This window comes from Phyllobates terribilis, unplaced genomic scaffold (assembly GCF_046119375.1).
Source record: "Phyllobates terribilis strain yellow unplaced genomic scaffold, ASM4611937v1 Scaffold_8__6_contigs__length_399053987, whole genome shotgun sequence".
Taxonomy (NCBI): Eukaryota; Metazoa; Chordata; class Amphibia; order Anura; family Dendrobatidae; genus Phyllobates; species Phyllobates terribilis.
This window is the reverse complement of record NW_027362768.1, coordinates 334,941,300-334,954,655: the sequence shown is the minus strand read 5'-3', so window position 1 is coordinate 334,954,655 and position 13,356 is coordinate 334,941,300. Positions and strand designations below refer to the sequence as shown.

General features: G+C 39.2%; 1 protein-coding gene across 2 annotated transcripts in view; it reads right to left on the bottom strand.

Annotated features, from left to right (window-relative positions):
• The window catches only part of PTPRG (protein tyrosine phosphatase receptor type G), a 595,254-nt gene that overhangs the window by 18,410 nt on the left and 563,488 nt on the right, over positions 1 to 13,356 (bottom strand). For both annotated transcript variants that reach the window (XM_073644646.1, XM_073644647.1), the window contains 2 exons: positions 6,585 to 6,731; positions 4,540 to 4,682 (listed from right to left, as the gene is read on the bottom strand). In XM_073644646.1, coding sequence (XP_073500747.1) covers positions 4,540 to 4,682; positions 6,585 to 6,731 — 290 coding nt within the window. The remainder of the gene's footprint in view (positions 1 to 4,539; positions 4,683 to 6,584; positions 6,732 to 13,356) is intronic.

Sequence of the window (13,356 nt, the reverse complement as noted above, 5' to 3'; positions counted from 1 at the left end):
AACCAATTTGCAAAAATTTTAATGAATGAAGCTTTCAAAGTCATACATTAATGCTAAAGGAAGTTTTCTTTCGGAAAAGGATTTCAATTCTCAAGGTTGCGATATGGCAGAAAGACAGCAAGCACCTTGTGGCTCCAGTAAACCATGCTAAAGACAAGCTAATTACAATGGCCAAACACTTGTCTGGCTGGCAACTATCCTTTAAGCCTCACCCTCTACCCAAATGCATGCTCGGCAAAATTGAGCATTCATGTGTTTTCAATGGGGAGAGAAAAGTAGCCCTCTGCTAGACACTTCACCAAAAGATTGAGTTGTAATTCAACATGCCCATTTTGGAAGCACCCATACGCATTAAAAGGCTAATGCTTAATAGGTGTAGGCAGTGTAAAACCTGCTTTGTTTTCTTTAAGAAAGAAAACTCCCAATATACTATGAAACAAAAATGAAAACCGGATCGGATATTCCCCAATATTAAAAAAATAAAATAAGTATAATGAAATCTAGTTCATATAAAAAGGTATAAATGTTATTAAGGTATATTAAAAAAGATTTTAAGCAACAAGATATAAAAGGTAAATGGCAGTTTTATAGGTAAGGACACAAAAGTGTGACAGCACAGGCAAAAAGTAGCATACGGGTTATGAGCAGCATAACTACATAATACAGATTTATCAAACATGTATAGTAACAATGAATGATACTGTCATAGATATGCCTCATCCGAGATGGATAGATGTCAGATGATACGGTCAGGGAAAGAAAAAGTTCCATGTGAGAAGGAACATACTAAAAAGGGTTATCCCCCAAACTCGCATGTTATAGCAGAAAATAAATCTCTGAACAAATGACAGACTGATAGCACACATAAAGCAGACCTTGCAGTAAAGTCAGACATTAAAGTAAAGGGCAAAGTCCAAATGCTCACCCATATGATGTCAAATGTGCCTCGCGAGTCAGAAATTAGCCCCAACGCGCGTTTCGAGTCAGCCTCCTCGGGAAGTATTTTTTATACAGCTAGTTGATAAAGGAACTAGCCACCGTTACAAGACAGCAGTGGTAGCTGGTCCCTTTAACAACATGGTAGTGGTTGCAACATTTCCTGGGGCTTGCCGGAACCTTTGTGGTGTACATATGTACAGACTCCAGGTCCCTGGCCACCTCTCGGCCCAACTTATTTCTATAGAACAGCTACTGGAATCCCCGATATGAGAGTGCACACATTCAGACCAGCAGCATGATGATGCAGCATGATGATGCAGCTGGCCTGAACTATCAATCAATCATAAGTGCCCACCCCTCGCATCCAGGAAATTGGGATGGCTAGGGAGCAATGCGCTCCTAAAAAATGAAGATGAGAGGAGCCTTTTAAATGGTCATCCTCTCCCATAGAAATTGGCGGGTTTGGCTGACATAAATGGAGGGATTTAGAGGACTATGGTCTTAACTGAAGTACGCATATGTGCGCTCTGCAGATTCACAAGTCTGCAGTCAGATAGAGTGCAAACCTGAGCAACCCCTTTAACTGCTATATATTCATTCAAGCCAGAATTATGTGTCAAGTCCACTTTACCATCAATACATTTTGCTTTATTTCCAAGTAAAGGGAATCTGTCACCAGATTTTTGAAGTGTAGTCTGAAAGCAGCATGATGTAGGGGCTGAAACCCTGATTCCAGCAACGTGTCACTTGCTGGTCTGCACGCTGTCATTGTAATACAACCGCTGTTTTCTCTGCCGCAGAGCTAAAATGCGGAGTCCTATACAACCCCGCCCACATCACTAACAGAAAGCTGCCAATCAGTGGTGGGGTGGAGTTACACAGAGAAGTAGACTAGGAGGCACAAGGCATGTAGTCCTGAAGTGATAACCATGGAATCAATAGCGCTATAGAAATAATAATAATCATAAGTGAAACATCCCTGGAATCAAGGTCTCTGCCCCTACATCATGGTGCTTGAGATAACATAGAAAAGAAAACTGTGATAGATTCCCTTTAAATAATATAAAATAAGAAAAGGTGTACAAAATTTTTAGCTGGAAAAAGTTTAGTTAATTACTTTATAGCCTTCGCTTTAGAAAAAGAATCGTTCCAGCTCATTCCCTAGCAGACTGTATTAGTTTTGCATTTTTCCAAGTTAAAAACATGACATTTGCATGGAAATGGCGCAAATAATTTTAAAGCCTGGGATGCCTGCAATCTGGCAACATATGGTGAAAAGTTAATGACTTGCAAATTTTTATTTTTATTTTTTATTTTTAAGAAGAATCTGATAACCTCAAACTACAAACAAATTAAGGCACAAATCATCAAATTAATACAGCGGCTTCTTGGCATTTCTGGATTCATATTTCTAAAAAGTAATTTGTGGAGGCAATTATTCCCGGGTTTTTAAATTGTAAATTTATAGCAATTTTTACTTCGAAAGGCAGAGAGGCAAAAAAAAAAAAAAAAAAACACTAATTTTCAGCTACATTTCCTTTAGTGATAATTAAAAAAAAAAAACGGACTGTGGTTAATGCGCATCATAAGCTGTAACTGTCTTGTGCCTATGATAAATATGAAGTGAAGGCCATTTGCTGAAAAGTTACACAATTTTTAATTATCCCAAGAACTTTTTTTTTTATTTATTTTTTTTAAACATTTGTAAGTTCTTGATTAACATTAAGACACAAGTTTATTTCATTTTAATTAAAGTATAATATTCATTTCAGATACGGGAAATTGTTCCTAATTACCTTATTTTTCTATCTGGCATCAATATTATATATCTTTGCGTTTTTTTTAATTAACAAAGGGAAGCAATACTAATGAATGGAAAAAAGAAGTTGTACCAGCCCGTTACTAACTCTTTAACGGTCTACAGTCTCTGTTGGACCAGAAGTAACGATGTCCTGACTACCAGTAACTTAATGGCTTTCACGGTCAAGTGATTGGTGATAAAGACGTTATCACTTCCAGTGAAGCTACAGTGTTGGTAAGGGGTGGATTTCGCTGGTTAGAAAAAAAATATAGTATGATAAGGATGGTTTTCACTGTCCATTTAGTAAAAACACGAAATAACCCCTTCAAAGGGAACCTGTCACCAGCTGAAAAGTAGCCAGTTTTTTTCTGTTATTTTATTTACACTCCTTCCCTGAATATGACATTTTTTGCTTTTCTAAAATCTAGCATATGGTTCGACATATGGGCCTTTATATTTAGTGCTAATTTTTATGGTCTTTACCAAGCAGGCCTTGCTCACAGGGTAATGGTGCAGAACAACCTAAAGACACGCCCCAGAGGATCCTGTGAACCTCGTCCCATGGTGAAGACCACAAAAATAAGCAATGAATTAAAAGCCCCACGATTCTGGAACCATATGGTGGATTTACAAGAAAACTGAATACTCTGGGGAGTAAAATAAGAACAAAAATTGGACAATTTTGACCTGGTGACAGGTCCTTTCAACACTAGGTTTACACTAATGCTATAAATAGAAGAAAAGGTGAGCAATAGCAAAAATTAAAATTATGGTTTTGCCACCCAAGATGGCGGGGATTCGTTTTTATTTCCCACCTCCTTACTTGCGAGCTATATGGTTTCTCCATAGATGAGCCCTGCATATATTATCCTCACCTAGTAGAAAAGGGGGTAAGATTAACCAGGGTTGGACCTTTTCTATGTAAAATGCCATAGCAGCTACATGGGCAGCATGTATGCCCTTGGTTTGAGCTTTCCAATGGAGGCATGTTTTTGAACATATGGCCTGTATAAGTATACATGTCGCCAATAGCATTCCCGTTGTAAAAAATGTGAGCCAGCACCTTATGTGATTTTTTTTTTAATTGGACATCTCTGAATTGAATGGTGCAACAGACTATGCCATTTCATACATTAAAGATACAGACGCCAAGAATACATCATTGAAACATTAGGCTGCTGGAAGCTTTTCCAGTAGATATGCCAAATGTATACCGCAGATTAAGTGTGATCATGCCCATGTCCCTCTATATCCAGTAACACAACAACTATAACCTGGTCCTTTTTTTGTCTTTACACTCTAACTTCCAATTAATCAAAAACATGACACTTGGTATTGTGTTTCCTTCCAACTGCTGGTGCCCACACTAAGGCCACGTTCACAATTTGGTCAGTATTTTACATCAGTATTTGTAAGCCAAAAGCCAAAACCAGGAGTGGATGTAAACTACATGAGTGGTTCATGTATTTCTATTATACTTTTCCTCTAAATGTTCCACTACTGATGCAAAATACTGACCAAATACTGAATGTGTGAACAAGGCATAATTATGAGAACCAGCCCCAATAAAATTGGCTGACGCTAGTCTTATGAATGTGGCTGCCTTTGGATAAAACCAAAATTAGCAAAGAGAACTTTGTTCTCCAACCAGATGTTAGAGCCCCAACAACCACACATGGATGATAATTCGGATATGCCAAAGTTAAAAAGAATATAAGATTTGCTTTTCCTATATTTGTACCATTAAAAAATCTCACAGCACATTAGAACCAAGTGCCAGCAGCCTGGTAGATACTTACTCATCATGCACAATGGTAGGCCCATCACGTGTTAGAGCTTCTTCTTTTATCACATTGATAAGTTCAAAAGCGCTGCTAATTGGGGCATCTGGGTTTGGCCATTTTGGACATTGAAAGTGACGAACCTCCAAAACATAATCATCCTGCAAGAAGAAAAGGCACCAAAAACACTGAGTACAAAGCTAACTTACATACTTCTATATACCAATAATATGGGAGCCCTTAGGGTTCCCTTAAAAAGTTGGTCCAGTACGGGTCCATAAAAGATTATGGGTAGCCTACTATAGATACAGTGGCATGTAAAAGTTTGGGCACCCCTGGTCAAAGTTAGTGTTATTGTGAACAGTTAAGCAAGTTGAAGATGAAATGATCTATAAAAGGCCTGAACTTAAAGATAACAGATTTCCTTTGTATTTTAGGCAAAAAATATATATTTTTTAATTTTTTACATTTTAAAAATGACGAAAAAGGAAAATGGACCAATGCAAAAGTTTGGGCATCCTGCATGGTTAGTACCTAGTAGCTCCCCCTTTTGAAAGTATCACAGCTTGTAAAAGCTTTTTGTAGCAAGACAAGAGTCTTTCAATTCTTGTTTGAGGGATTTTCATCCATTCTTCCTTGGAAAATCCTTCCAGTTCTGTGAGATTCCTTGGTCATCTTGCATGCACTGCTATTTTGAGGTCTAGCCACAGATTTTCATTGATGTTCAGAAGAGGGGACTGTGAGGGCCATGGTAAAACCTTCAGCTTGCACCTTTTGAGGTAGCCTATTGTGGATTTTGATGTTTGTTTAGGATCATTAACCATTTGTAGAAGCCATCCTCTTTTCAACTTCAGCTTTTTTACAGATGGTGCTATGTTTGCATCTTGAATTTGTTGAAATTTCATTGAATCCATTGTTCCCTCTACCTGTGAAATGTCCCCTGTACCATCGGCTGCAACACAACCCCAAAGCATGATTGATCCACCCCCATTCTTAATAGTTGGCGAGATGTTATTTTCCTGAAATTTGGTGGCCTTTTTCTCCACACATACCTTTGATCATTGCGGCCAGAGACTTCTATTTTAACCTTTTCGGTTGACAGAACTTGTTTCCAAAATGTATCAGGCTTGTTTAGATGTTCTTTTGCATACTTCTGATGCTGAATTTTATGGTGAGGCTGCAGTAGAGGTTTTCTTCTGATGACTCTTCCATGAAGGTGATATTTGTGTAGGTGTCTCTGAACAGTAGAACAATGAACCACAAAGCTAGAGTCTGCTAAATCTTTCTGTAGGTCTTTTGAGGTTAAGTGGGGGTTCTGATTTGCCTCTCTAGCAATCGTACGAACAGCTCTCACTGAAATTTTGCTTGGTCTTCCAGACCTTATCTTGACCTTCACTGTTCCTGTTAACTGCCATTTCTTAATTACATTTCAAACTGAGGAAAGGGCAACTTGAAAACACTTTGCTATCTTCTTTTAGCCTTCTCCTGCTTTATGGGCCTCCACCATTTTCATTTTCAGAGTGCTAGGCAGCTGCTTAGAATAACCCATGGCTACTGTCTTTTTGGCATAAAGTTAGAGGAGGCTTGGTTTTTATAAAGCTGGGAATTTTTCATCACCTGGCATTTCCTAACGATGGTAGTGAATAAAAGCCATAACCCTAACAGGCTAATTAAGGTCAGAAACCTTGGTCAAAATTATCAAAGCACACAAATCTCCAAGGGTGCCCAAAGTTTTGCCTAGGCCCATTTCCCTTATTGTAATTTTTTAAAATGAAAAAAAAAGACAATATATATATTTATTTGCCTAAAATACAACTGAAATATGTCATCTTTAACAATATGCCTTTTAGAGATCATTTCATCTTCAACTTGCTTAACTGTTCACAATAACAGTGATTTTGACCAGGGGTGCCCAAACTTTTACATGCCACTGTATTTATCGCCTAGATCTGCAAACTAAGCAAGTGCGTGAAGATAGAGACTGATGATCATTCTGAGATTCCATTTTCAAGGTTACTTCCTTAGTAGTGGGAACAAAATAATTAAACTTTTGGTCCGATTACCTGTGTAGCTTCAAGGATAAAGTCGTGGATGATAATTTGCTCCTCGTTAGAAAGACAGAGCCGATCTTTGCTGATCAGGGTCACAGTAAAGGCCTCACAGTTCATAGATTCTTCACGACTCGGCCAATAAACAAACTCGTCCTCGGTCTGAGAAGAAAATTATATAGATATGACAATGAATAAATAAAGTGGCCCGGTTTGCACTAAGGCTACCAGATGTAAAGCAATGTTTCCATTCCCACCAACGTTCCGTCTGGAGAGTGCAATGTTTCAGACGCTTTGCATGTAAAACGTTACATTGTCTGTAATTAGAAGTTTTGCCCTTTTCTCCTCCAAAAAGGAAAAACTTATTTGCTGGTTAAGACAACTACTCCCACCCCCCTTCCAAATTAGCTTCTGAGTATTCGAAACAAGCTGAATTATTCATTACGCGTGGAAAACAAGATCACATTCCTTGACCGATGACATTAAAAAATACATCTGACAGATGTTCTATTTCCAAGCAATTTAGTGTTCATTAAATACATTTAAGAAACACAAGATGGAGTTAACACATCACACAGAGGATGTAAGGAGCAAAAACATCTTCACAAACGGAGAAAAAAAAAGAGAAACAATGTAGATCCCCCCCCCCCCCTCAAAATCACGTAACCCAAGAATTGTCAAAGGGAACATGTCATCATGTTTCCTAAATGGTGGCCACTACCTTTTGTGTAAGTTAATTAGAATCCTATCAATCCGCTCCTTACAGCTCTGTACAGCTTCCTGTAAATCACTCACTTGTACTCAGCGCCCACCAGTCTGATGGACCAGTCTGATGGACCAGTCTGATGGACCAGTCTGATGGACTGAGTTAGAAGTAAGCACTGAGGTTGGTCCATACCCACCAATCTGTCAAAGGCAGAAAGGCTGGGTTAGCAGGCTCCACGGTTGGTCTATACCCACTCATCGACCCTCTGAGAGCTGATCACCATGGTGAGCGATGTAGAAGGTTAATTTCTCCCCGTATCCTGGGCAATGGTGCTACAATTAAGTGACAAAGAAGGTGGTTGCAGCCCTTTAGATCCAGAAAACATTGTTCCCGTTAATATCATATTTACTTTTTTTTTTCTAATTTTTGGAGGTTCCTAGACTAAAATAATATCATTCATTGCACTAAATAATACCCTTTCTTATGAGAGGGTAGGCTTTTTTGCTGTGTGCGCCCTTATAGTCTATCTATTGGAAATGTGAAAGTACCAAATATGAGGTCTCCAGCAATTAGGGAAGGGTGATACTTGAGGAAAGTTTACAGCTATGTGTAAAGGGTATGAATAAACCTTAACAGTTAAGGGGGGGCTATTTTTTAGGTTTATGAGGAGTTCAGAATTTTTTTTTTATACAAAATGCCAATATGACGTCACACAAATAGGAACCTCTCTTGTTCATACTTTGCTTTATGCTGCATTACTTCTAGAAGATAACCCTAACGTGCATGTTCTCTTGTTACCACCCTCTTGGATACTATAAACTGCTAGGGTAACTTTAGATGCAGATGTAGCCCAGTTGAAGTTGCCATTTAACAGTGGCGAGGGGCTGCATGTGTCCACAGCCGTAATCTTGACTGTTTACCTACATTCCTGTGTGAATTTTTTTTTCTCTACAAATCCTATTTATAGGATAGGTGATAAATGTCTGATATATGGGGGTGGTCCCTCCCGATCAGAACAAGGGTCCCTATCCCTGATTCTTATGTGCCAATGAATGGTGTGTTAAGGTTGCTCACAAGATCTACTTATGGGATTGACGGAGAGTACAGCACTCAACTGCATTTCAAACAAAAACAAAAAGCTTGGGACTCCCGTCCTAGTGATCGGTAGAACCTCCAGCGAATGAAAATTCAAGATCATGATGTATTGTGCCAAATTCAACTATAAACCAAGATTCAAGAACATGTACCTGCAGAGGGAACGCAGTGATGGAGAACTGCCCTTATTAAAGGTAGATACATACATGCTAAAAGTGCTCTTTAAAAGTAAGCCACAAAGAGGGCTAGCTCACCCAAAAGCGCAACATGCCTACATCAACAATATATAGAAGAATCCCAAATGTGCACAGGACAAACATTGGAAAACCAAGAATGCATGATGAGAGGTAAACTCCAGAATAAATGTACCAGCTTGAACATGGATGATGTGTTTCGAATTAAGCACGTTTTGAAAGGTGAAATTTAAAAGAATCTGTCATTTAAAAGAATGTCAAAAGTTTTGATTGGTGAAGGTCCTCACTGATTGCTAAATTCAAGGAGGAGAGCTCAGGTCAACACTGCTCTTATCTGACACGGAAGAAGAGCTCAGGTCAAGCTGCTCTCATCTGATACAGAAGACCAGCTCTCAGGAAAGTCTATGGAGTCAGTCTTCAGCCAACAGTGGAGCTCCTCCTCGATTACAGTGTTGGACCGGGAGGTCGAGACAGATGACAAAGTAGTAGTTCTCAGCAAAGCAAACTTTTGAGACCATCTTTAGTGTTGGAGGAGACCTTCTCTTCCATTTTAATGGGTGGGTCTCAGCCCAAGAAATCAACATTTTTGACAAGTCTCTGACTTTTTGAAATGAGTTAATATTTTTAACAGATCCTTAAAGGTGTAAGTGCAGGAATTACCTGTTCAAACTTAGCCAAGATGGTGGAAATGGCTGAAGGTGAAACTAGACGATTCTATACTCACTATATAAGTTTACTACTTCTCGTTCTTTTCTGTTTATTACCACTTTATACAATGATTACCGCAGCTGCTTTCTCTTATTATGGAATGCAAACATTTAGAGAAAGTATGTATTCTGTACCACAAATAAACCTTTTTTTTGTGAAAACGGGGTTAATTTGTTCTTCAAGGATTAACCATAAACCTACAGTAGAGATCTGATCCCTGGTGCTCAGGATGGGGGCTTTCTGAATTTCACACCCTGAGAGTATTTAATCGACATCAGAGATTTTTACCTCCTTTACGGAATGAGCCGGTCGGCGTAAGAGCAGGAATTGCTATTGAGTTGAGTTAATCTAGAACAATCGTCCAAGTGATTTCACATTAATGTCGGTAATGTCGTCTCCCCATATTCCTATTAAAAGGTCATCTGCTCGTACTCTAAGCAAGACTCCATTGAACACCTATTACACGCACTTAATTGCAGTTCATGACTAGAAGACGCTTGTAATGCTCACTGTGGGGCACTAAGAACATTTTATGCAGGGTTTAATTTCGGTTAAATAGACCTACACATGGAAAGTGTCTCTCTGATATTCTGCGTTTTATGCATCTCCAGCTTACACCTGCTAAATGCCCAAGTGCTTGTTTTAACCATAAATTTCTAAAAGGGATTGGGTCCTCAAAATTATCATTTTCTTTACTTGCTAAAAAACAGAAAATGAAAAATACTATTTTTTTCTGTTCATATTAGTGACCACCCATCTTAACTAACAGCATTATGATTTACAGGAGCCACATGGACCATAGGACACAACTGAAGGGAGATATTGATTTTTAAGGGAGTGTCTTGTGGGCATGCTCTGCGATCCGTGCAGAGGTCATTGTGCAGAGAGGGGGTAGGAGGTGAGCTGTGACCATCACTTATATAATATATATAAGTTTTACTCATTGTAATCCTGTCTGTGATGATGAAAGGACTATTGAAAAGTTATCTCTACAGAACCTATTATATGTCTCAGTAGAAGGTGTAAAAACGGCAAGATTTCAGTTGCTTTGTTTTTTTTACATAGTTGGTGACATGAAAAATAAAAGTTTCTCTAATTTAGGCTAAAGGCATACAAACTTGTGTATACCGATCATTTTGAGACAGTACCAAGAAAGCAAAGGACAAACAACAAAGTTCTCGCGTCACCTAGATGTGCAGGAAATGTCATTAGTTCTTGCTCAAAACAAAACCCAAAAGCAAGAACAAAATTGGTTTCCATTCAGGGACCAATATTTTTTTTAATTTTTTTATAGACTTAAATCAAACTTTTTTTTTAAATTAAAGAATAAAAACATGGCTAGAGTTAAGTGTTCACTTTACAGGAAGCCCCACCTTGTACAATATTTGTAGGACTTGGTTTTCTAAACTCACCATCATTAGTTCATGTGTACATTTCCTACGAGCAGCTCACTACCTCAAATCCCTTTACCGTCTTTCAGTCGCACCCATAGGACACTAATAGGTAGGTTCTCTTGTGGCAGATTTGTATTAATTATTACCAACCTCCTCACAGAACTTGTTACCCATGGGCCTGTTGAAACTCAACTTGGCCGATCAAAGAAAAGAAGGAAAAGTAATCTTGAGGAAAGTTCACAAAAAAATGAGAGGCCCAATCTCTTAGTGGACAGCGTCATAACTGCTGGGGTGAGGCGACTAGACCCTACTCCAACAAGGAGGCCATAACTTTTCTCCCACGGTTCCCACCTCTACAGTCAGAGAGCAGTAATCAAGTCAATAGTACATGTATCGTAGCATTGGAAAGCGCTCTGATTCTACATATTGTTCTACGTCCATCGCTCTCATTCAGTTTCTTTGTTCTAGAGAAATAACATTTCGCTTTCTGTGGTTTTTCCGCCTGTGGTAAAATGAGATTTTATTGCTTTCAAATTGTGCTTAAATTCTTTATCCAGGAAAAATGATTTTCCCTTCTTCCTGTGGAGGAACGAGAAGCGTTCACCTCTGGTCATAAAATAACACACCTTGAAATGTGCATGTTTTCAGGCTTCTCTCAACAGGAGACCGCATGGATAAATTAAAGCTCCGAATCTGGAAAATTGTCATGTTCTGCCGATTAGACCGTCTGAGCTGAGATATTCTGAGAAAGAAACTTCCAAACTGATCGGTGTTTAGGACTAGTGTTCTCGGCCTTTAGATTATATGATATGGCTGGCATACTTGCCAACTATCTCAATTTTGCCTGGACAGTCCCACGAACTGGACAACCTGTCCATAGGTTGAGCTTCGCTACTTCTAACATCACACACAAACAGTTGACTGGCATGACTATCTTATTTTTGGAAGAAAGCAGCCATGTTTTTTTTATTCTGTAAAACACCTTAAATTAAAATTCAGAAATGTAAAATAGTTAGACATACAATGATCATTGACCATTTCCTTCACCCCCCTGTGGTTTTTGGACATTAAAAAACAATTACTAGAAAAAGCGAGCCTCATTTGGATTTTTCTCTCTTGCTTGCCATGATCCATGAAACTTGGAAGCCTGGGGCTGTGGTGAAGGAGCCAACATCCATTAGGCTCTTGGCTCACCATACCATGGGTATATAAACACACACATGTAACTGGCCTCCAAGTTACAGAGATGATTCCTGTGACATGTACACACAGGGAAAAACATCAATCTCAACATTTGTTGCTGTCTCTCAAATTCAACAGAATTTAGCAAAGTTCTAGTGGGATTGGTCTGCATTGGGGGTTCTGTTGAGGCTTTAGTCTCCTAGATTTCATAGAGACTCTTCAAAACGAAATCTGTCAAGTTGGGATACATACACCCACAGATAAAGTCGCACATTGATGATCAGGACAATTGTATGGTGACTGCTATTGAAGCACTGATAGCAGCTACATGCCGTACAGTCAAAAATTGGCTAAATAGAATTTTTACCAATTGGCCATAAGAGGTAATGAAGTCTTCCTATATTAAGTATAAGTATATTAATGTTTAAACTTTTGTCCATTGTAAAGGGAGGACACAGGCCCTCCGTGGATCATTGGTATGGCTGAATAATTTAGGGCATCTTCCCAACCACTTGATTTCCATCTCCACCCTAGTCTTCCTTGATGGGTAGCTCTGACTTCACAGGAACCAGAGAAGAACAGAGATAGATGGAAAACAAGTTGTTGGAAAGGTGCATTCAACTGCTTGGCCACACTGAGGGTGCATAGAGAGCCTGTGCCTGGTTTAAACACTCATTTTGTGCTGAAAGACTCCCTTTAAAGGGTTTGCCAAAAGACCGGTATTAATGGCATAGGGCATGTAATTAATGTCCGACCATGCAGATACAACAATGTTCTACAATGACGAAAACAAAGTGATGGCAGCTCTTCTTGCTAAACTTTCTAGGAGGGTTTAAGAACGGCTATGTAAGGTGACCATCATATTATTTAAATGTCTGCCAAACTTCCCAATTTTGGTAAGATTGGGCGACCATTCAATGTGAAGGACATTCCCTTGATGACATTTGGAAATGTCCAATCGATTTCATTAGGTCTAAACCTTTAGTTCTCCCTGTAGATAAGCCACAGCCTAGAAGTGAAGTCCTCATTGATATCACACACATGGCTCAGTCAAAGCAAGGGTGCATGCCAGGTTGTACCGCCCATACCAGCAGACCACGCAGCTGCTATGGGGCCAGGTGCCAAGTGGCACTCCCCCCAACTTCCCCCATCTGTCGCAAATTTAACGGCATCTGCATCCTTATGATGCATGCCTGCCATCATATTGTGGGGGGATTCACAATAGGAGTAACATGCAGTATGGGGGACTGTTATAGGGCATTATACTCTGTAAGAGCCATGAAAGGGGTAAACTAGTGGGTGAGCTTCAGTTTTGGCATAATTATTGTGTTCCTGTTGTAATACACATCCCTTTCCCTGGTTTTAAAAGTTGGGAGATATGACCCTGCCTACTCCACCAATATTTTATTTTGAGGGGTGGTGAGTGTAGACGGAGGGCTCCATTAGGACATTTGCTATGGCAAGTTCATTAGGAATATCTGCTGGCTGAAAAAGCGCTGCATGTGAAT